The 25,177-nt window shown below is 41.4% G+C and overlaps 2 protein-coding genes across 2 annotated transcripts in view; one reads left to right on the forward strand and one right to left on the reverse strand.

Annotated features, from left to right (window-relative positions):
• The window catches only part of sema3c (sema domain, immunoglobulin domain (Ig), short basic domain, secreted, (semaphorin) 3C), a 197,438-nt gene extending 196,147 nt beyond the window's left edge, over positions 1–1,291 (forward strand). Inside the window, exon 17 of the mRNA XM_084330082.1 lies at positions 1–1,291. This exon is cut by the window's left edge and continues 2,235 nt beyond it. The gene's annotated coding sequence lies outside the window, so the exon portion shown is untranslated.
• A 2,941-nt stretch (positions 1,292–4,232) lies between these two features.
• The window catches only part of cd36 (CD36 molecule (CD36 blood group)), a gene marked incomplete at both ends in the record, with an annotated part of 41,105 nt that continues 20,160 nt past the window's right edge, over positions 4,233–25,177 (reverse strand). Inside the window, 9 exons of the mRNA XM_084331038.1 lie at positions 4,233–4,415; positions 5,471–5,525; positions 7,343–7,416; positions 8,928–9,046; positions 9,976–10,160; positions 13,952–14,021; positions 15,393–15,442; positions 24,446–24,537; positions 24,942–25,097. Coding sequence (XP_084187164.1) covers positions 4,233–4,415; positions 5,471–5,525; positions 7,343–7,416; positions 8,928–9,046; positions 9,976–10,160; positions 13,952–14,021; positions 15,393–15,442; positions 24,446–24,537; positions 24,942–25,097 — 984 coding nt within the window. The remainder of the gene's footprint in view (positions 4,416–5,470; positions 5,526–7,342; positions 7,417–8,927; positions 9,047–9,975; positions 10,161–13,951; positions 14,022–15,392; positions 15,443–24,445; positions 24,538–24,941; positions 25,098–25,177) is intronic.

Raw genomic sequence — 25,177 nt, forward strand, 5'->3', positions numbered from 1 at the left:
ACGCACACGTTTTTTTAAGTGTTTGTTTTCAGGTAAACGTATGCCGCCTAACTACCTGAAAACTGATCTCTTTATTGATGCTAAAAGGAGGCAACGCTGTACTTTAGGAGGCACAATAATAATTAAGTCACTTGGAACAAACAAGGATTCAGGTTATGTAACCATTGATAAAACATCAGTATTTGCTCAAGTCTCAGACCGGATCCATGGTGCAGCGAAATCCTTCCAGAATGGCTTCTACTTCCTGCTTCCCAACGACTCATTCAGTGAAGAACTATCCATTTGACTCTCAAATCCCCATTCCTACCTGCTTACCTCTAATTCTAAAACGTAGTTGAATTATAATAATAATAATAATAAATGTATTTTATAGAACGCTTCTCAATGACCCAAAGTCGCTGACAATAGGCAAAAAGGAAACAAACAAACATAGAACCACAGGGAAACAGGGAACAATATGAATACACAAGAACATAGAGCCACAGTAACAGACAACAAATACAGGAGCCAGTAGGGGAGACAGTCGGGAAGTGTAAGTAAGGGAAACCGAGGAGGAGAGGAGAGAAGGTAGGGCAGGGGAAAAGGGGCTGATGGGTTGGAGGAGGGTGGCTATGGGTAGGGAAGGTTGAATGCTAGGGAGAACAGGTAGGTTTTGAGATGGGATTTTAAGTGAGTTCACACACATTAACGTAGTCTCTCAGTAGGCTACTGTACATAGTTATTATTTGTGCCCACTAAAGTAAAGTGTTATATCCTGAAGCATGGTGGATATAGTGTTAATGATGAAAGAATCATGATCTTATGATAATGAATAATAATATTATAATAATAATAATGAATTGTACTCATAATTTGTGAGATTGTCAAGTGGACGTTCTCCTTTTATATGTGAATAGTGTCATGTATTTTTTTTTCCTTCATACGCATAGTTGATGTTCATAGAGATATTTGTTGTTTGTGTACAGAATATGTCTTTTGTTCCATCCTTTTAACTTAAAGTTGTGTCAATTTCTGTGGATATGTGACTCTTGTGTATATAATTTTCAAACGGTTTCACCAAACAACCATGACTGTATCTGCAAATTGCAGAGATATATTTTCATTTTGGGAAAAAGAAAAAGCCTTTCTAAAGTCTTAACATTGGATCCTGCAGATCTCCGCTTGTGTTCATGTTAGGTTCAACTCTGTGTCATTTCAATGTTATTACGAAACGTGCGTATTTCTATTTATTAATGTAATGAATAATGACTGCCTGAATAAATGCTTAAGAATTAGGCACAATTGAATTTCATTACTGAATCCATTGTCACACTCTATTCTTATCTTTATTGTTTCTTGAAACATCTCATTGCTGATTAATTTATCAGCTTATACATCATCCTTCTGTATTTTCAGTTCATCCTTTTAAGCATGACATTTTAGCCACACAAGACAGAGAAAAATATTGCATTGTTCACAACGTTGTGAAGTAATGCAAAACCTTTCTCTGCCTTGCAAGAGTTGCATTTCCTTTTCAGGTCAAGTCTTAAAGGAACACGCCAACTTTTGGGGAAATTAGCTTATTTGCCATCTACCCTGGAGTTAGACAAGCAGATACAAAACATTTTTGGCAAACCACTGCTGCCTGGGCGCAGTGATTTCATCACCTTAAAAGCCCAGTTTTTCTAAAAGAATTCAGAGTATATATCTGCTTAGAAAAAAAAAAAAAAAAAAAAAGTATCCACGTGGTAAATACACAGGTCACAACATGTTTACAGGAACGTTTTGGAGTGTATTTCGTGACTGTTGGGAACTAGGCTACACTGGCACGCCTACTTCCAGTGAATGGCACTAAGCTAGGCTAACGGTGTGGCAAGAAAAGGGTATCTGATTTTCTAACTCCAGGCTAGATGGCAAATAAGAAAATCTCCCAAAAAATTTGGCGTGTTCCTTTAAGGAATGTTTTCTCAGAACTATATCCTAGAATTTGACCACTTAATAATAGCTTTTGGTGGCCAGTGACCGTTGTGACATGATCATTCGAACGTTCAGTTCTCAGAATTCCATCTTAGAGTTGTACCACTTAATAGCTTCAGGTGGCCAATAGCCATTGTGTTACGTCATCATTGGAATGTTCCGTTTTCCAAATTCTCTAGTCTCATGTGTGAAATCGAAACCCCTGAAACAAATAATATCCATGTGGCTGTTATGATCTGTAGAGGCTCAAATTATGTTCACTTGCTGCCATGAGATCAAATACATTAAAAACAGAAATCTTTTGGGCCCAATGGTGAAACCTCAGTGTGTACAGTAGGCCTACCGTGGAAACCCCCAAGGTTATATGCAGTATGTTCCCAGAAATACAAGGAAGAGCTGTCTCCTGTGATCTCAGCGAAACACGTCCTTGTGTGTCTGGCCTGTAGACTCCAGACTTAACAACAGCAGACATTAAAGAAACCCAGGAGGCAGGAGAGGGTCATTTAAAACCCATGAAACCATAGAGAGGGGCTCCTGCTGGGCGGAAATACTGCTTTCTCATCAAACATAACCCGAGGGCCACGAGCAACTGCTGCGTCATCGTCCACAAGAGCATTCTTTAGTCTTATTTTGATTACCCTTTTAACCCTAGCGTTTCAAATCTGAACCTTCCTGAATTTGAACTTCATGGGTTTTTTATGGAATATTTGTTAGTGGTTATGTTCAAAGTACCTCATATATGGTACCATATTGAAGACCACTCCGGGTGAAAATGAAACCCAATAATTTCCCTTTAAAGTACATAATAGAGACCGATGGTGTCGTGACTATAAAGTGGTCTCTAACCCCTTGTAACCTCGTTCCCAGCTTTATCTCGAGAGATAAACCCCTTGTGAACAGCAGTGGAAGTATATGGCAAACGTATGACCTCTCTTTTACACACTTTATTCATCCTGAAGGCTCAACATTTGAGTTTTAAGATTCACATTGACATCTCATGTACAGTACATTTTATTTTACAGGAATGACCCGTGGAGATGTACGGGTGAATGGTAATGGGTGAATAGACATTACAGTCAAAAAGAGTCTCCACACTTTCTTTAAAAATTCCAGATTGGGACTTGTGGCAATAAGGTGAAAATAGCAATCAAATGAACAATGTATCAAACAATAATTATCAAACGACCAAAACGTTTCAAACTTTTACAAAATCACAGTATTCCCTCCCGTCCTTGGTATCAAAGAAAGGTTAACATTATAAATATAACACTGAAATTACAAAAAGTGCAAGTCGATATCAAAAGGTCAAAAGGTCCATTAGTGGCGTGATGAGTGTCTCAGCAGGTTCCCAGCGGCCAGGGCTGTAAAGTACTTGAGTAATTGTACTTTGTTAAAATACTTAAGTACTGTTTTTGGGAGGCGGCTGGGTGGCGTAGCGGAGATTGCGCTCGTCACCAATGCAAGAGAGTCCGGTCTCGAATCCCAGTCTCAGCATTGCCTTCGGCTTGGGCCGGCCATTGTACTGACTCATTTGGCAGAGCCAGCGGGTGGAAGTCGATGGGTGGGGATTGGACGTTGTGGGCAGCGACCCCTACAGGTCGTTTGGGAGACGCCTGCACAGCAGAGACAGGAAGTGGCGAGGGTAGTGTGAGCCCCCAATGCGTTACACCTCGCCAATGAGAGTCCGCACTGGCAGGTGAAAAGATCACGTGATGCAAGGCTTCTATCCTCTCTACAACCGACCGGAGAATTGGATACATGAAATTGGGATGGGAGAAAAATCGAAAATAAGGAGAAAACGTGGATAAAAAAAATTACTGTTTTTGGGGATTTGTACTTTACTCAAGTATTATTAGGTTTGTATACTTGTACTTTTACTCAATTACATTTCAGAGAGAAAAAACATACTTTTTACTCCTTACATTTAAAATGCAGACTTACAAAGTACAAAGTACAAATCTCGCACGTCAAATTTCTCTGGCCGAACAAAGGTTAACGTTATTAATCCTGTTGCTGCGCTTTATTTAAAAACAGCTTTGATTAAACACCTGCTATCAGAAGAATAGACAGTCAGAAAAAAAGTTTTAACTTTAACTTTTTAGTACTTAAGTACATTTCAAAGTAGAAGCTTTTTGACTTTTACTCAAGTGTGTTTTTAGCCAGATACTCTGACTTTTACTTGAGTAAGATTTTGAGACGGTACCCATGTACTTTCACTTAAGTATAATTTCTGGGTACTTTTTACACCCCTGCCAGCGGTCCACGCCTCGGTTCACTCACACAAACTTGCTTCCTTTTTTCGCGTCTTGCCTCCTCACCACACAGTAGGCGATCAGACAGAGGGCAAAGAGGACGCCGCCCGCGCCCATCAGCGCCTGTTGTAACGTCTCCAGCAGCTGGATGCGGGAAGTCAGCTGCGCCTTGAACATGTCTGCCGTCTCGTCATCCAGGGCAGCCGTCTGCTCATACAGATGGACGGAGAGAGGGGAGAGATTCAAGATTCAAGAGATGTATTCGTCACATACATACACGAGACATGTAGTGAAATGAAGGTGGCCATGCCCGCCTTGATTGTGTAAAAAAATACAAATAATAATAGAATAAAATAGAATAAATAATAAAATAGACATGATAAAAAGTACTAAGATAAAATACAATACAATGCTAAGCTTACGAATTGAAGGCAATGAGTCCTATACACACTACTATACAATATACAGTTATGCTATATATAACTATACTATACTAACTATACTATACAAAAACATACAGTTGTGTTTTTTAAAGTGACCTTTTTTTTCCCTTTTCCTAAAGTGACCTGTAGTGTGTTTGTGTGTGAGAGAGTGCAGGATGTGGTGGGTGTGTGGGTGTGTGTGTGTGTGTGTGTGTGTGTGTGTGTGTGTGTGTGTGTGTGTGTGTGTGTGTGTGTGTGTGTGTGTGTGTGTGTGTGTGTGTGTGTGTGTGTGTGTGTGTGTGTGTGTGTGTGTGTGTGTGTGTGTGTGTGTGTGTGTGTGTGTGTGTGTGTGTGTGTGTGTGTGTGTGTGTGTGTGCGTGCGTGTGTGTGTGTGTGTGTGTGTGTGTGTGTGTGTGTGTGTGTGTGTGTGTGTGTGTGTGTGTGTGTGTGTTCATGTGTGCTTGTGTGAGAGAGAATTTATTTTCTATTTATTGATTCTAAATTAACATTAAATAATTATATATACAGTATACCGATACACACACACACACACACACACACACGTTTACTGTTTTCTCACATTTTCTTGTAAATCTTTATTTATATGTTATTTTATTTTATTAATTTGTTCACCTCTTTATTCCTTGACGCTTTGGCAATATTGTTCATTTGACATCATGTGAGGAAGAGAGAGAGAGAGAGAGAGAGAGAGAGAGAGAGAGAGAGAGAGAGAGAGAGAGAGAGAGAGAGAGAGAGAGAGAGAGAGAGAGAGAGACATACAGTACTCCTCAGATAAGAGGTAGCAGAACCAAATGGTAAAGTAGCCAAACAGAAACGTACCTCGTTCAGCCAAACGAGAGGGAATATGGTGTGATGCTTCACTTTTTTAAGCACCCTGGGGAGAAACGGCACTGCTCATTATTTGCACGTTCAGTAATGTTGTCGTTTCTGTCAGAGGGGGTTCAAGTTTTTATTTGTCACATATGGTACATGTACATTACAGTGAAACACTTGGTTCTGTATGAGCCCCTGATAATGTGCTTCATACAGTAAAAAAAGTAAGTAAAAGAGGAAGTACAATCTAAGTACAATGAGTAGAAATGCAGACAATGAGGTACAAATGCAGACAATGAGGTACAAAAACATTAAGGCAAGGTGCAAATGCAAATGAGGTATGAATGTAGTGCAAATTCCTTTAATAAATAGATAAATATAATGTAGTGTTAAAGTGTCTAAAGTGAGTGTTAAGGTGAGTGTTTGTTTAACGCTTCTGCCTTGTTAGGTAACTGACAGAGTTATCACATCAGTGCATGAAAAGATTGCATCACGTTCAAGGTCATAAAAAACTTAATTTGTAATATTTCGTTCTAATTCTTTTTTTATGAATACCACTATGAACCTAACTCAACATATCAAAGATTCCAAATATTTCCTAATTGTAACCCCTTATATTCCTGATTGTGTTAGGGTTAGGATTAGGGTTAGGGTTAGGGTTAGGGTTAGGGTTAGGGTTAGGGTTTAGGGTTAGGGGAACCATAACCATAACCCTAACCCTAACCCTAACCCCTAATGGCATGAAATAAACCACTAGGGACGTTTCTTCCTGTCAAATGGGTAACTTTTCTTTTAGAGGTCTTCAAAATGTAATCTTCTCAAATTATGGAAATATATGGAAATTAAGCAAATTGACCCAATTTCATGACATAATCATCAACACAGCCACTGTTGTACACACACACACACACACACACACACACACACACACACACACACACACACACACACACACACACACACACACACACACACACACACACACACACACACAAAAAGGCTAAATACACAAAATCCTTGCTGAGGAGGCATAAGGGTTAAAGTGAGTGTGTGCCATAGGCGTAGTTTGAACTTGTCGCCAGGGGGTGCGACTGCTTGGCGAACGATACCCGCGCGCACGGGCAGCGGGCGCGCGCGATTTTTTTGACCTTTATTTTATTATTTTAGCGTTTTTACAATGCCCTAACCCCTAATTTTTTATTTTATTTAGGTAGTACAACAGCACACACACACACTCACACACACAGCACTACGGGGGATCATTTTTAACTGACTTGAAAAATGGAGGCTCTAATTATTATTATTCATAGAGACTCTCGGTCTCGAGCAATAATAATTATTACAGCCTCCATTTTTCGTGGACGAAAAATATACCAGACTATAGATATCAATTTTCCCGAAATAACGCTACCTGCCTCGACAAAATCCGTGCATTGGTTATCCAGATACATTAATTATCATCTCAGAATAAGTGGCTTTGTACAAGCGTTACAATCTATCGCGCGGGGCATTCTGCTGCTGCTGCTTGGTGCTTGGCCGCGCGTTAACCCTTTCACTGCCACACTACAGAAGGTTCGCCTTATAATGTGACATGATTACTACTATAAAATGAATGTATTGTAAAACAAAACATAATAGAATTCAGATTTGTTTCTCACAATTATTATAATTTTATTAAAATAATTTTTTTTTTTTTTTTTTTTTTTAAAGCAATTTCACCCCCTGCCACCAGGGGGTGCAATGCACCCCCTGCACCCCCATAAACTCCGCCCATGGTGTGTGCATGTGGATGTGTGTGAAATGAGTGTAGATGGATGGGTTGATGGTGTTACATAAAGTCATTGATTGGTTCTGAAAAGGGAACAGGGAAAAGCTTACGTGATGACGTCAGATGGTCCGTACATCATGTTCACCTGCAGTCTCTTGGCGAACCTCAAAGTGAACCCTGTTGTCTAATGGGGAGAGATAATACTTTAAAACGAGTTTCAAATCAACATGGCGACTGCTGCGCTCTAAAGGCCCCCATGGGGTGCGTTGAGTACGTTCATGCTGGGAGCCATAGGGTGTTGTAACCTATTTTAACTGCCGAGACTTGAAGTCTTAACGCAAACCACAGTGTTATAATTACAGGGTTCCCACAGACATTGCAAAATTCAATTCAAGGACTTTCAAGTACCTTTCCAAGCACCACTTTTCATTTTAAACGGGCTACATATAAAAAGGATACAATTCACTTTTAAATGCGTTTTAAAATAATCTGATCCAATATGTATGGCTTAAAACCAATTTCCGACAATTAGTTACACTTTAAATAAAAATAAATTCTTGATTGAGAACAATTTTATCATGGATGAACAAAACTGTCAATGTGAATGGTTGATTTGAATTTCAATTACTTTTTTTAAGCACCTTGTAAAAATAAATCTGTTTTCAAGGAATTCCAGGCCTTGACTTTTTTTTGTCAAAAATCAATCACTTTAAGCACTTCAAAGACCTTGTGCGAACCCTGATGACTGCCGATGATCACATTACCGCCGATATCGAAAATACATACTGTATATAGTTTCCTCAAGAATGCCCTATTGTCAGATATGAAGTGCCATTATCTTTTCTTGTTAATCAGTGTGCCATATCAAGATTAAGGTTCTTTTTATTCTTTGTTGTCTTTTTGCTTGGTAAGCCATTAAACAAAACCTCTGAGCTACAGAGGAAAGCCTCTTAAATATTAGCCATCAGTCAATAGCTTTACACATTTCCATAACTTGCTTCGGTAGCATGATTTATATCAGTGGCAAAGACTTTGAGGGTGTTTGCTTGCTTCCCATTTTTATGGATTCAGCCTCGTCTGCCTCATCCTTGAACGTTTTCTTGTGTTTGGTCTCAAAATGGTGTGTAACACTTAAAATTCATTCTGCGAAGACCCTGTCACTACTTTGTCTCTGATTGGTTGAACTTGTGACCCCAATAATGCTTTGATATACATCAATCAAACTACTGTAAATAATAGGTCCATGACTGTGAAAAAGGTGTCTTGGCAAGCGGATGAGAGGGCACTTCAACCTATCCAAAAGGGCCCCTCTCTTGCACACTAATTGCTAGTCTACCATTGGTTAACCCTTTCACTGCCACACTACAGGTTAACCCTTTACGGTAACCGTCGGTAGTGTGATAGTAAAGGGTTAACCTTCTGTAGTATGGCAGTGAAAGGGTTAACCCGCTGTTGTGTGGCAGTGAAATGGTTAACCTTCTGTGTATTGTCACAGTGAAAGGGTTAACCGTTTGGTAGTGCGGCAGTAGTTTGCCAACCCCTGATCTATACTATGGTTGTCAGTCATTTATATCTGCTTAAAAAGGGGGTAAATTATATTACAGAAAATGGGTATGGGTGGGTTATATATCGTTGAATGGACCTGTCCTGGAGGTGAAAGGTGAACAGAGGAGAAAGACCCTGAAAGGCTCTTACAGGTTCCACGTCCAGGAAAGTGACGTGATGCTCCTCACTGGGACTCAGACCCAGCACATTCTCCCTCAGATCAGGGCTGCCGTGGAGGTAGTGGGGCAGAGAGATATAGACGGGGGTTCCTGGGTAGAGGAGGGTGGAATACATACATGGAACAAGTGAATAAGATAAGATAAGATAAGATAAGATAAGATAAGATAAGATAAGATAAGATAAGATAAGATACAATTATTATCTCGGGGGGGGGGGGGGGGTTGGACGAAACAGAGGTAAGCACGAGCAAAAGAACTAATCTTGACAGGAACCTACAGGACAGAGGAACTGAACGCCTTTCTATAATGAAAATGTAAATAATAACAGGCCTCTCAACTCTCTCCCTTTCGCACACAATAACAAATATTTAAAGGTACTATAGACAATATTCAGCAAATAGATGAACACGCAGCAGTCACACTAGAGCAGCGGTTCTCAAACTACGGGTCGCGGCCCAAAATGGGGTCGTGGGTAGGTGACAGTGGGGTCAATATCAATGTTCTGGCAACATATTTGGCTAAATATGCCTCGTTTTATAAATGTGTATTGATAGCATAGTGCTGTAATTCAATTTTCTAATAAATATGCATGATCAAGTTCAACAACGTGTGATTTTATTTTAATATTCCTTAATTCCACGTTGAAATTACGCAATACATTAAGGGCTAGATCCACAAAGAATGGATTGCACGGTGCTAATTGCACCCTTACTTACAATTCATTATGAATTGAAAATGGGTGACCCTGATGTAAACAAGACGAAAGTCTTTCTCTGGTCTGCATCCCCTTGACAATTGTGTGTATTGAGCCGTACTGTATTGTACCCATTCTGCAATCTGTTAATAGAATTTTCATTAAATCAATCACCTGCACCTGCCATATTTCTACCCCAAAAATAAAATAAAATAAAATAATATAATGTAATATATAATATAATTTGAAATAACATTTTGCTATATCACCCCTCTCGCCACTCTTCCCTCCTCGGGGTCCTATACTGCTGACCCCTGACACTGACCTCTGCAGGCAGTGATGTCCAGCACTCCGGCCATAGTGCAGTTTTTGGTGACCACTGTGTCCGTGCAGAAGCACTGGTTGTCCGGGTTCACCGTAGGGGAGGCAAAGGCGGTCGGGCGGAGGGTGAAGCGGTACACCTCGATCCCCTTCAGATCCCGGCTCTCCACGTAGCTGGCGGACACAGACCTGAGGAGGACAACCGCGCAGGACGCATGATTCGTTTAATAAGCAAACTTCCTCCAGCAGTCGGCAGCCAATGAATCGGTAGTTGTGTTCAGGGTTCCCCACAGACATTGCAAAATGAAATTAAAGGACTTTCAAGTACTTCTCAAAGCACTATTTTTCATTTTAAAAGGGCATTTAAAAGGATACAATTAACTTTTAAATGCAGTTTTTTTTTTATAGAAAAAAACCCAATATTTATGGCTTAAAACCAATTTCTGACCATTTGTTACACTTTAAATAAAAAAAATTTGAAAAAAAATTTGAAAATGTATTTCTTGATTCAGAACAATTCATGGATGAACAAAACGTTCAATGCGAATGGTTTATTTGAATTCCAAGAACTTTTTAAGCACCTTGTTAAAAAATAGGAATTCCAGGCCTTGACTTTTTTTCGTCAAAAATCAACCACTTTAAGCACTTCAAGGACCTTGTGCGTTGTCGTGCGAGAGCAATGGGCAAGGTTTTTCTTCAAGTTACATCGTTTCCATGACAACGCACCTGCACAGCTATTTTGGATGTGTGAAGACCGCTCATATTGCAGGCTAATCAACACTATTGTGTTTGGTTTCCACAGGGTGATAACTGGTGAGAACTCCGTATTCCACTCGCTGACTTTCTCTTTCAAGCCCCCTGTATCCCACTAAAAGGGCAGGTCCCACTATTTCCACAAGAGAATCACACACATGCTTCTAGCCACACTTGTTCTCTGTACTTTGTACTTTGTATAGGTCTGCATTTTAAATGTAAGGAGTAAAAAGTATGTTTTTTTTCTCTGAAATGTAATTGAGTAAAAGTACAAGTATACAAACCTAATAATACTTGAGTAAAGTACAAATCCCCAAAGTATTGTAACGACGTACTCAAGTACTTTACACACCCCTGACTATAACACTTCAATAAGGGCATCGATAAAAGGCAGGTACTTTATGTACTTTACTCAAGTATTATTAGGTTTGTATACTTGTACTTTTACTCAATTACATTTCAGAGAAAAAAAACATACTTTTGACTCCAACATTTAAAATGCAGACCAACAAAGTACAAAGTACAGAGAACAAGTGTGGCTAGAAGCATGTGTGTGATTCTCTTGTGGAAATAGTGGGACCTGCCCTTTGGTTGACTGGGATATATGTTTGGTTTCCCATGCACGTAACTCAGATGGCTTTATTTATTTGTGTTTTACCTTAACTTACCAGGGTAGGTTATTTTATCTTCTTCAGAAACCCCCTGCTTCACATTCACACAATTCGATTCACTCCTGGGAGCTGCCAGTACAACCACAGTCTGACACTGTTGACCACTAGGAGCTGCCCAGTACAACCACAGTCTGACACTGCTGACCACTAGGAGCTGTCCAGTACAACCACAGTCTGACACTGCTGACCACTAGGAGCTGCCCAGTACAACCACAGTCTGACACTGCTGACCACTAGGAGCTGCCCAGTACAACCACAGTCTGACACTGTTGACCACTAGGAGCTGCCCAGTACAAGCACAGTCTGACACTGCTGACCACTAGGAGCTGCCCAGTACAACCACAGTCTGACACTGCTGACCACTAGGATCTTCCCAGTACAACCACAGTCTGACACTGTTGACCACTAGGAGCTGCCCAGTACAACCACAGTCTGACACTGTTGACCACTAGGAGCTGCCCAGTACAACCACAGTCTGACACTGTTGACCACTAGGTGCTGCCAGTACAACCACAGTCTGACACTGTTGACCATTAGGAGCTGCCAGTACAACCACAGTCTGACACTGGTGACCACTAGGAGCTGCCCAGTACAACCACAGTCTGACACTGTTGACCACTAGGAGCTGCCAGTACAACCACAGTGACACTGTTTACCACTAGGAGCTGCCCAGTGCAACCACAGTCTGACACTGTTGACCACTAGAAGCTGCCCAGTACAACCACAGTCTGACACTGTTGACCACTAGGAGCTGCCAGTACAACCACAGTCTGACACTGTTGACCACTAGGAGCTGCCCAGTACAACTACAGTCTGACACTGTTGACCACTAGGAGCTGCCCAGTACAACCACAGTCTGACACTGGTGACCACTAGGAGCTGCCCAGTACAACCACAGTCTGACACTGTTGACCACTAGGAGCTGCCCAGTACAACCACAGTCTGACACTGTTGACCACTAGGAGCTGCCCAGTACAACCACAGTCTGACACTGTTGACCACTAGGAGCTGCCCAGTGCAACCACAGTCTGACACTGTTGACCACTAGGAGCTGCCCAGTACAACCACAGGCTGACACTGTTGACCACTAGGAGCTGCCCAGTACAACCACAGTCTGACACCGTTGACCACTAGGAGCTGCCCAGTACAACCACAGTCTGACACTGTTGACCACTCGGCAACCTTCAGGTCACAAACCTGCTTCTCTAACCTTTAGGCGACTGATGCCGCTGGTTTACCTGTCCTAGGAGGTCAATAAGGAGGGTGAGAGTAGCAGAGGAACCTTGCCTGAACCCTAGTACGCCTAATATCCTCCCTTGTCCAGGGTAGGATTTCCCTACTTGTTGACTGGTAGATGTTTGGGGACCTGATTTTTAATACCAGGTGGGTTACATTAGCACAGACCCTAGATCAGATTGACTCCATTTGACTAATGGGAAATGGTACAAAGCCATGTCACAGGCTTTGTTGTTGACCAGCTCTGACCCCTAGTGGCTGTAAATAGTAAGGTGCCCTAACGACTCTTAATTCAGATGAGTCTGTATTCATACTAGTATGTGACTGCACCATCACCCCTGCAGACATCTTGGTAAGCAAATGACAGGTGACCATCATTAAAGGATGAATGTGACCAATGTTGATCATGCCATATTGGTAAAGGAAATGACGTGTCATGGAAATTGCGATGAATAGGTAATTAATTGTGTGTCAACATATCATCAGGAATATGGTCAAAGTAGCCCACGTGTCTAAGCGTAGTTCAGATGTAGCCAATGATCAGGGGTGTAAAAAGTACCCAGAAATTATACTTAAGTGAAAGTATGATACCGTCTCAAAATCGTACTCAAGTAAAAGTCAGAGTACTGTATCTGGCTAAAAACACACTTGAGTAAAAGTAAAAAACGTTTCTACTTTTAAAGTAGTACTAAAAAGTCAAAGTAAAAACTTTTTTTTATTCCAGGGCAATGAAATGTTTTCCGTTTTAGTCCTCTTCATCACTCGTACTATCGTTTGTGGCCATCTTCTGTAGCTTGTCACTCTGACTGTCTATTCTTCTGATAGCAGGTGTTTAATCAAAGATCCCCGCTTTCTAGTCTTGCACAAGGACCAATCAGCATGGGTGTGGGCGGGTTCATTTTCCATTGATGGGAATTTGATTGGCTGTTTTTAAATAAAGTTATGTTAATGTTAGTTCGGCCAGATAAACAAATATACTAATTAAAACAGTTGGACCTGCGAGATTTGTACTTTGTAGGTCTGCATTTTAATTGTAAAGAGTAAAAAGTACAAGTATACAAACCTAATAATACTCGAGTAAAGTACAAATCCCCAAAAACAGTACTTAAGTATTGTAACGAAGTACAATTTACGCAAGTACTTTACACCCCTGCCGATGATCTACATCTCTGTTTCATCACACTGTTACAATGCATTGCATCACCCTGAGTTTGATGTCAATACTACTGTGTACTACTCCATTCCCAGTAGGCCTACACTACTGGATACTATTTTCATATTATTATGATGAGGACTTGTGAAATCAAAATATTGTGTCACCTGCAGATATCTGAGGCGAAGAAGAAGAGAGGCTTCTCTTTGTCCACAAAGGGGGCGAAGGAAGAGGCGTCTGAGGGGGAAAGAGAGAGAGAATCTGTCAGCAAGACAACCTTTTATGGCTATTAGGAATCAGCCTTAAAGGGGCACTTTGCCAAAAAGAAATGCTGATTTATTTTGCACATAATCTCACCACACATTAAAAGAAAAAAAAGAAAAAACGTTTGCACACGTTCATTTAGTTTGACGGTAAATGCTGTTTGAATATAGCCATCAATGATGGATCCCCTCAACCCATCTGAGAAGATTTGAGTTGTTATGATATGATTACAGTAGGTCCAGAATTCATCCATAGATGTCTATATACACTGCAGTTGAGGAAATAACAGTGGAGAGGGTGAAAGCCATGATCACTTTTAAACAGGCACGTGCAGAGGGGGGGGGGGGGGTATTTGGGTGCCCAAGCACTTGCCCATGTGCCCCTTGATGACCAAAGTGCCCTTTTTTGGCAAGGCTTTAAATATATATATATAATATTTTTTTTGTAAAGAGCAATGCCCATGGTCCTCATCAAGAATAATTTAAATAATATTATAAATAAGAAATAAATATTTGAATGCCTGTCTGAGGTTATGTTGCGTGACGCGTCAACTATTGATATCGAAACAAAGGAGAACTGTACATAAAACAATATGATTAAGATGAATAGTTTTGTAACCATTGACATCAGTACCAAGGGGAAGTATGTATCTGATACAGAGGGTAAATGTGTTGAGAATCCGTGACCCTGATACAGATACCAAATGTATATATAATTGTAAATATGAAGTTTTGATAAACTACGTTTGATTCAGAGGTTTTTGTGAATAAAACTCAGAACTGAACAGGTCGTGTCTTCATTTCTCTTGATCATTATTCTATGCTTTCAGGGAGTGAATGATGACCGGCCGAAACATGATTTGTGAAAGGTACCCGATAGCCTTTGGACCGGTAAGATTAGCACCTGGCCCTCTAAAGGTCTCTGCACGGCCCTGCTTTTAAATATTCTCTCACTTTCTAGTTGAATCGCTCATTTTTGTTCTGGGGACCCATCGGAGGACCGCTGCTGTGACAGTCTTTACAGATTGTGGAAAATTAAGATCAGACAGGTCTTTTAAAACAGTTCCTGTCATGCCATCTGGTGGACGCTATAAAGCCTTGTAATTCTGTTTCATGTGTGTTTTAATTATTTTCCTTACCTCTGTGATGTATGTATCATCTGTCTCTTTTCGATTTAATTTCATTTATTAAAAAAGAATTGGTCCCCTTTCCCTGTTACCCTTCGATGCCTTTTTGTCCTCTCACCAGGCCGTCATTGTGAATAATAACTTGTTCTTAATTTTCCTGCCTGGTTAAATAAATGTTAAATAAAATAAATGAAATTGCAAGCTTTTCTGTGCTGTACCTGTTCCGTTGATCATGTCGCAATACTTGTCCTTCCAGAAGGGCAAGGTCCTGTAAGACAAACATTCCACTGGTCAGGCCACCTTCAGATAGCAAGGTAATTATTCGATTAAACGTGGAAGCGCTCTACAGGAAGGGACAGAGCCGGCTGTTCTTCCTTAGGAGGCTCAGGTCTTTTAATGTGTGTGGGGAAATGTTATATATGTTTTATCAGGCAGTGGTGGCAAATGTGCTTCTCTATGCCGCTGTCTGCTGGGGTGGCAATACCACGGCCAGCATGGTGCATGGTCAAAAATGTATGTTACTTTTCTACCAATCTGTATTAGAGAGTCTCATCAGATACGGTATTACAGCTTGGTTTGGTAACCTGTCTGTACAATTAAAGTCCAAACTGGTCCGTCTGATGCAGACTGCATGGAAGATCATTTGGGGTGAAAGGTCACCCATCCCTGCAGTCTATTTTTGAACAGGCTACTCTAAGGCAAGCCAATAGAATAGTCTCGGACCCCTCCCATGTCTTACATGCAGAGTATGAGCTACTGCCCTCTGGGAGGAGGTTTAGAGTTCCACGCTCACTAGACTAAATAGGTTTAAAAACTCCTTTATTCCGATCTCAGTGAAACGTTTAAATAGTGCCAGATAAAGGGTAACTATCGAACGGATATTTGGTTGCTATATTATCGTGTATGCTATAATATTATAATATTAATATTATATTATTTGTGTATACTATTCTAATTTTGTGTTGCCAGACATCCTGCTGTGCAGGTACTTTACTGTATCTTTTATATTGTGTATTGTTTGGAGTCAGTTGTGTTGTGTCATGTCTGTGTGTATGTGTCTGTGGCTGTAGTGGGTGTAAGCCCAAGACAAATTTCCCAGCTGATGGGACAATAAAGTGACTCTTGACTGTTGACTCTTGACTTGATGCCAGGCGGCTGGATAAGCTGGTCAAGAAGGCTGGCTCAGTGGTGGGGAGGAGACTGGACCCACTGGGGGACCGTGGTGGAGAGTTGCACGCAGAGCAAGCTGCTGGCCATTATGGACAATACCATCCACCCTCTCCACCACACCCTGGTGGGTGGTGGGGCAGAGCAGCGGTCGCAGCGTACGGCTCATCGCCCTGCGCTCGTGGACTGAGCGGCACAGGAGGTCCTTTGTCCCCACAGCCATCAGACTGTTTAAAACAGCTCAGTCTAGTGCGGGGGACCTTGACCTTTGCCTGTGGCTGTTGGTTGCTTGTTTCCTGTTCCCCACACCTGTTTTTATACACCTGTTTGTATACACCTGTTTATATTGTATCACGTTTTTATTATTATTACTGGTAGATATGATATACTTGAATTTTTATTATGCGCTTACTTTTTAAATTCATGATACAGACATAATTGTGAATGACTGAGACACTGTCATTGTCTGTATATGTCTACTGTGTGTGCTATGAGATACCCTGAATTTCCCCAAGGGGATGAATAAAGTATCTATCTACATCTATCTAGGTCAGGCCACCTTCAGATAGCAGGGTAATTATTCGACTGGTCAGGCCACCTTTCATCAGATAGCATGGTAATTATTTGAAAGGTCAGGGATAGATTATTTCCTACTGATGCACACGAGACAACCTTATCGATGGCCTTATCGAAGTATTACCACCGTCACAGTGTTATAGATAGTATCCTTAGAGTTATTGGGACCTTTAGCATTGGTCATCCCTGGGCAAATGAGTTGAAATCCTTATTCTATTTGAAAAGATCTGTCATTCATTTTCTAGAACCAGTTATTGTGTGATATTCAGGAGATTAGGAGTAACAATTTGTATGTTTGTATGATATAAACAAAGTTTATGAACATGGTAATGTTTCCTTGAGCGGGATGAATATGAGTTGTGAGTTGTGCTTTAGGAAGGGAACCTTTTTTGTAGGAGATCTTATTTGCCAAGCTTGGGAGAGAATATTTAGTTTAAGACCGTGTTGTATAATAATCTGTTCACTTTGTGTGCAGAAATCAGTCAATCAATATTTCAAAGAACAATGGGTTCTGTAAAACAGTTTTAGTGCAGAGCCATTTGTTACCAGAGTCTGGCCAGCGTGGAGCAGGCACGTGCACACATAGGGGTGAAGGGGTGCCCGGGCACCTGCCTTTTTAATTTTTCATTAGAAAGTGCCCTTTTTATGCCACCCTCTCTTTTTTGAATTTTTTTTTTACTGTTGCACATATAGATATACTGCCCTGCCCTTCCAAATGAAAGATGTCACGATAGAATCTAAATATTAGGTAAAGAAAGAGAGAGAAATGCCACCCCTCCTCCTGGAAGGACCTATTATTTACGCATAGCACGTGGGTGGGTGATGATGAGATGATGTAAACCGCGCGCCGGCCAGCAGTGCACTGAACACGAAATTGATATCCAGCTGTTGTTGAGCTCACACTCGAGTCGAGACCTCTTTTTTTACATTTACTATTTCAACTAAAACAAAGCAAGAGTACACTTCATCAGGTAAGGTATTTCCCCAACAAAATAAAATGTCGGGTTTGCAGTGCACTGTATATTTCGGGCATGCATTGCCTTGTGAAGTTGTGATTGTCCATGCTTTTCTCTCATGCAATCAGGCGGCAGGCAGGCTAGAAGTGGCAACACTGCACACTTCCCCCATACTACATTTCTTATTATTCATACCGCGGTGGCATTGCATTTTATCTCTTTACTTTATGCTTTATCACATTCTCATCTCACCACCTCACTTGCAAGATGCGCGGCTCTCGTGAAACACGTCGCCGGATCACGTAGCATACTCTCTCTCTCTCTCTCTCTCTCTCTCTCTCTCTCTCTCTCTCTCTCTCTCTCTCTCTCTCTCTCTCTCTCTCTCTCTCTCTCTCTCTCTCTCTCGCAGGCAGGCAGGCTACATAGTGTTATTAAAGGGACATTATGTAGTTTTGGTGACATCTAGTGGTGAAACTGAATGTACCATAGACTCGTATTAACCCCAAAAATTACATTTCATACTTTTTGCCCTTTTCTCCTATTGGGCACCTGCCTTTCTAAAGTCCTGTGCACGTCCCTGGCGTGGAGTATGGACAGTATGGACAGTATGGACTCCATATGTGGAATAATTCCATCAGATTATTCACGAAGGCGGACAACAGAGTCTTTGATTAAGAGTTTACTGACAGAATGACATGTTGCAACATGTAGAGACCTAGATTACAGCAATTGCCCTGTAGCCTAGATCTCTAGAAGAATGGCAAGCTAACTGTTACAGCCACAGCCAGGGCCTTTCTCTCCCCTGTCTATCAGCAGGTCCCTGCTACCATGGGTCCCTCCATGTTCCCGCTTCACTCTCAGCCTGCCTACCTCATCACGTCATCACGGAGCCAGGATAAGAGGCCTGCAGCCCTGCCACTCCCGGTCCGAGTGTTGTTTTTACCATGAAGAACTGGTCCTACCCGAACCGTTCATTATACAAGTATCACAGAGACATTTCAAAGGTACTCACAGTTGCACGAGGGTCTTGGACAGATAATCGCAATTTAAAGCTTGGCGTTGCTAATAAACATTTTAAATAGTTTTTATAAACTGGTCAACACTGCTCAAAATGGCTTTAGCTGCCTGATGCGCCTGCGCTGTGATCACAGCGCATGCGCATCAGGCACCCAATGCCAGAAATAAAGCTGTGTTGACCAGTTTATAAAAACTATTTAAAATGTTTATTAGCAACGCCGAGCTTTCAAACCATTGCGATTATCTGTCCAAGACCCTCGTGCAACTGTGAGTACCTTTGAAATGTCTCTGTGATACTTGTATAACGAACGGTTCGGGTAGGACCAGTTCTTCATGGTAAATCTAGGTTGGTTTCCTATTGAGGAGCCTGCCTTGTCGCCTTCTGGGTTTCACCATTTTCACCTAAACCGCCTCACTCTCCTGTGCCTTGTGTTCTGCTATTGGGTTCTCTAGACACCACCCTAACACTAACAAAGTATTTATACATGATAGTAGATGAAATAAGTGGACATCATATGAGTTATAGATATCGCTGCTGTCGGGACAAAACCTCATAACTCAATTTTTTAAATTTTTTTTTTATTATATAAATCAACTCCGTAGATCATCCTCCATATGTGTGTGTGGGTTTTACAAAGTTTAAAAAATGGGAAAGCATTAAACCGATCATCTGTCTAAACCTCCTAACTCTATTCACCCTCAAATCTGTGTTAGTTTTTTTCATCTGCTGAAAAGTTGGGTTTTTGGAGTTATGAGGTTTTGTCCCGACAGCAGCGATATGATGTGCAGACTATAAAATAATGACATAGTGTGTGTAATAGAAAGAGAGAGAGAGAGAGAGAGAGAGAGAGAGAGAGAGAGAGAGAGAGAGAGAGAGAGAGAGAGAGAGAGAGAGAGAGAGAGAGAGAGAGAGAGAGAGAGAGAGAGAGAGAGAGAGAGAGAGAGAGAGAGGGAAGATATAGTATGTGTAGATAGATATGACCGGGAATGATGTAGAGATATGAGTGAAGGCTATGTGTATGCAAATGTATGTTTGCGTGTGAGTGTGATAGAGGGGGGGGGGGTTGTGTGGATGTGCGTGCATGTGTGTGTGTGTTAGAAAGAGAGAAGTGTCTTGGCCAATTTTGTTGTCAGACACCATGTTGTATAGCCACCATCAGGGCTAGACTGGGACTACAAATTGGCCCTGGCATTTTTGGCCCAGACCGGCCCACCATAATTGGTCGGACACCACCCACCAGTACACCATCCTTGCGGTTTCCTTAAATATGCATACTATTCCCCCAAACCACTACAAAGCTGGGTAGTAAGTGCCATGGACAAGTGTACCAGTGCAAGTGGACCAGTGTACTCACTCACTCTTGGCTGAATACTGTTTTGGGTGGTGATGTAAAAACATCTGCATCATAGCAGGCTCAGGATGGGCAAAGTAGTCTATAGCCTGTTCATCCCTGTCTCTCTACTCCACAACCTGGCTTGACTAGACATAAGGAGAGAGATGATTACAATTAACTGGTACATTCAGGTCCAGAATTGTTGGAATTCCCTGACAAAGATGTGAAAAAAGCTGTACAATTTAAACAATACCATACTGGTAATGAGCAAATATTTGTTTATTCAATGAATGCATGGAGCTGTTCCATCTTATTTCATTTGATACTAACTACTCAGTTCATACAGATTTCAAGTATTCAAATATCAATGATGAATATTGCATAAGGTTTACAGTTAATAGATCACCTTCTTGTTTTATATTCATGTTCAGAGAGTTCAGATAGTTAGATCTTTGTATGTGATTTATATGGCAATTAAATCAATGGTGTGCTTGTTTGTTTGGGGAGTTTGACTTACAGTTAATGTGCCTACCATGTGAAGGTGCATGATCAATGGACAGCACAAAAACAATTTGGGTAGGTGGAGACTAGAGCTACCACAGATAGTAATAAGTTATAAGAGTAAGTAATCCATACCATATATATCCTTATTATCCTAATAGTTACCTTATTACCATACTTGGCTGAAAATAAACGTTGGAAATTTGTGAGAGACCAAAATCCAAAATGGCTGCTGTGGAAATTAACTTTTTAATGGTTTGACCTACAATGATGCACAATACATGGTACCAGCCCTCTCTCAGTCATGTACCAGCCCCCTCTCAGTCATGTACCAGCCAGCCCCCTCTCAGTCATGTACCAGCCCCCTCTCAGTCATGTACCAGCCAGTCCCCTCTCAGTCATGTACCAGCCTCCTCTCAGTCATGTATACCAGCCCCCTCTCAGTCCTGTATACCAGTCCCCTCTCAGTCATGTACCACAGCCCCATCTCAGTCATGTACCACAGCCCCATCTCAGTCATGTACCAGCCCCCCTCTCAGTCATGTACCACAGCCCCCTCTCAGTCATGTACCACAGCCCCCTCTCAGTCATGTACCACAGCCCCCTCTCAGTCATGTACCACAGCCCCATCTCAGTCATGTACCAGCCCCCCTCTCAGTCATGTACCACACGACTGGCGGGGGGTGCTTAGTAAGATATGTGATTGGGCCAGCCCAGTGTTAGTCAGTACCAATACATGGTACCAGCCCCCTCTCAATCATGTACCAGCCCCCTCTCAGTCACGTACCAGCCAGCCCCCTCTCAGTCATGTACCAGCCAGCCCCCTCAGTTATGTATACCAGCCCCCCTCTCAGTCCTGTATACCAGCCCCCTCTCAGTCATGTACCAGCCCCCTCTCAGTCATGTACCACAGCCCCCTCTCAGTCATGTACCAGCCCCCTCTCAGTCATGTACCACAGCCCCCTCTCAGTCATGTACCACAGCCCCCTCTCAGTCATGTACCACAGCCCCATCTCAGTCATGTACCAGCCCCCCTCTCAGTCATGTGCAGCCCCCCTCTCAGTCATGTACCTGCACGACTGGCGGGGGGGTGCTTAGTAAGATATGTGATTGGGCCAGCCCAGTGTCAGTCAGTACCAATGGGCCGCTGTCCCAGCCTAGTAGTGGGCCGGTCGTTGACCAAAAGAATACAAATAATAAAAATAATTTATATAAATATATATATATTTTTTTATCAAATCATAACGGCCCAAATATCCGTCGGCCCACCGGGCAAATGCCCGGTATGCTAGATGGCCAGTCCAGGCCTGGCCACCTTGTCATAGTGAGTTATAAACCACTGACACTCTGGAACTCTATTTGAAACCTTGCTGTCCAAATTCTGGTCATTATGGCTCCGTTTTAGTGCACCCTCTCTGAGCTCAGCCAACTCTAGTGTGTTAAGGGGGCGTGGCCTTCTGTTAATTGAAAGGGGATGCCAAATTAGTAGGGCTGTACCGAATAGTTAGAAGCTTCGAAGCTTCATTCATAACGTTGACATTCGAATTCTAAATCAACATTCGAATGCTGCATTTTTTTTTTCTTTTTTTTTGTATGTGTCTAAACCAATGGGGCTTTTCTTCACAGTTGCAGATAAAGATTAGGCTACACTAATATTATTGTATTATACTATTATAGTATATGACTCGTCATAAACATTTTAATAAAACATTTATCATAAATGATATAGCCTATCTGCCTCCACTTGGCTCTCGGCGCTCCATCAAGACGTCGCCATCACTTTTGTACCAACCCTTATTGGATTATTTATGTTGACAAAACTGACGAGTTATATTCATTAAAGAAAGTTGATTTAAAAATGTGTTAGACTCATTTAATCAGATTAGTCACTTTATTCAAATTGAGGATTTTGTTTGAGGAATTCTTTATTTAATTAAAAACAATTTTTTTGTATTTTTTTTATGATGTCATAAAATATGACGACAGACATTAAAATCTGCATTCGAAAACTTCAATAGAAGCTTTGAATGTAAAAAAAATTATTAAATTACATTCAGTACAGCCCTACAAATTTGTATCATTCATAATACAAGCTTTCAAATGTCAACACATTCATGAGACCAATGTGATCTATGGCTATGGGAGATTATTGGCTAACCTGTGGCAGGTGATAAATACATTGTCACTGTTGTAGCACTGCGTAGCACAGCGGAACAACAACACCATCATCAAATTTGCTGATGACACAGTAGTGGTGGGCCTGATCTCTGCCAACGACGAAAGGGCCTACCTGGAAGAGGTAGAGAACCTGTCACAGTGGTGTCAGGAGAACTGCCTCTCCCTGAACGTCAGCAAAACAAAAGAGATGATTGTGGACTTCAGGAGGTCGGGGGTCAAGGACTACAGCCCCCTCAGCATCGACGGGGCACCAGTTGAGAGAGTGAACAGTTTCAAGTACCTCGGAGCCCACATATCCGAGGACTTGACATGGACCACACACATTGACAGTGTTGTGAAGAAGGCACGACAACGCCTCTACTTCCTCAGGCGCCTAAGGAAGTTCCAAGTCAGTCAGAAGATCCTTAGGAACTTCTACTCATGTACAATAGAGAGCATCCTGACCGGCAACATCACCTCCTGGTTTGGGAATAGCACTGCACAAGACCGTAGCAGACTACAAAGAGTGACACGTTCAGCCGAACGCACAATTAGAGGGGGGCTTCCCACCCTCCAGAACATTTACAACAAGCGGTGCAAGGGGAAGGCTAAGAGAATTATTAAGGACTCGAGCCACCCGAACAACTGCCTCTTTGAACTGCTGCCGTCAGGCAAGCGATACCGGAGTCTTATGGCGAGCACAGAAAGACTCAGAAGGAGCTTCTATCCCCAGGCCATCAGGCTGCTAAACGAACAATAATCGCTAAACGAACAATAATCACTATGCAACAACCATCAAATGCACACAGCACACACACCCACACGCACACACACACTCACTCAAACAAACAACACACTGCAGCACCCACTCTCCACACTTTAGATCACACAAACACACTTACACTTTATATTTATTGATAAAGGATTTGCACTACAACTCGTACACCTACTGTGAATTGTACCTAAACTGCACCTCGTCCATTTATGCCTTGCACTATATAGTATTGTATATTAGTACACTGCACAGTATTGTATATTGTATGGTAACTACGTCTACGAACATTGTACATATGTCTAAACTGAACACTGTGACCTCTTTTTTTTCTTCTAATTTTTACTATGTTTTTATTTCATACTTATCTTGTCATGCACAGTCTCTGGAGCGCAACAGTAAGAAGCATTTTGTACAAAAGTATTCTGTACTTCTGTATGACAACTATTAAAGAAACTTGAAACTTGAAACTTGAAACTTGTTGTGGAAGTGGTTGAGTGACTGAAATTAACCAAACTGTAGCAAACTAGTTTCATTACTTGTTTGTGGGCTAGCTATCTGATATCCTTTACAACTACTGACAACTAATTACAACTACTGGTCAACCCAAGTAGATTATGCAATGTTTTCAGGGAAGCATATTGAAATCTGAAAAGGTTATATTCTGTTGACATCCAAGTAGATACCAAAGAGTTCTAACATTTTGGAACATTTTACATCAACATACCTCCTGCAATGAGATTGAAAAAACACGATTTTAAATTTGACTGAATCTTTAGGTATTTACTCACATCTCTCCATTCCACCTGTCAATAGTGTTCACTTTGGAGATGTCATCCTTGCCAGTGAAGACAGTGTATGGCCCATCAAGTGTATCATTGTACTAGGGACAGAATACACAGGTAATTTCCATTCCCAACACATTTCACTGAATTTGAATGAATGGATGAATCTTTATTTCGACCATGATTTAAAAAAAGTTATAAAAAAAATATATACATATCACTGTTCGAAAAGGAGTAGGAAGAAGCCTATCTTATCATGCCCTACACCTATCCGCCACTTCCTAGTGGGAACATTAATTAATACTTATTAATTATATATATTATATAATGGAGAATATCCACATTTCCAATAATTCTTCATTCCATTGAAAACAACATGAAATAAATAAATAATATCAGTATCTATAATATTCCATCGTGGAATCTTGTAAGTGGCCTTTGTATCCTCCTCTTAGTTTTTACAATGGATGCCATGAAGAAATATATGTGGTGTATTTCTTACAGGATGAAAGAGGCCCACAGTTCCTTTCAGAATGGGGTCTGTATATCCCCAGAGCATCTCCCCGACCGTACGCTGCTGGAACAGGGAGGATTTGGTCAGCCATATTGCAAGATTCAGCGCCCCGTGCAAATATTTAGGGAGCATGGAATACGCCCCCTGCAAAAAAAATAGAAGAAAGAAGAGATCTTGATCAGTAAAAACACAAACAATCAGCGAAATACAACGACTTGAATGTA

This window comes from Notolepis coatsorum (genome assembly GCF_963971535.1).
Source record: "Notolepis coatsorum genome assembly, chromosome: 15".
Lineage (NCBI taxonomy): Eukaryota > Metazoa > Chordata > Actinopteri > Aulopiformes > Paralepididae > Notolepis > Notolepis coatsorum.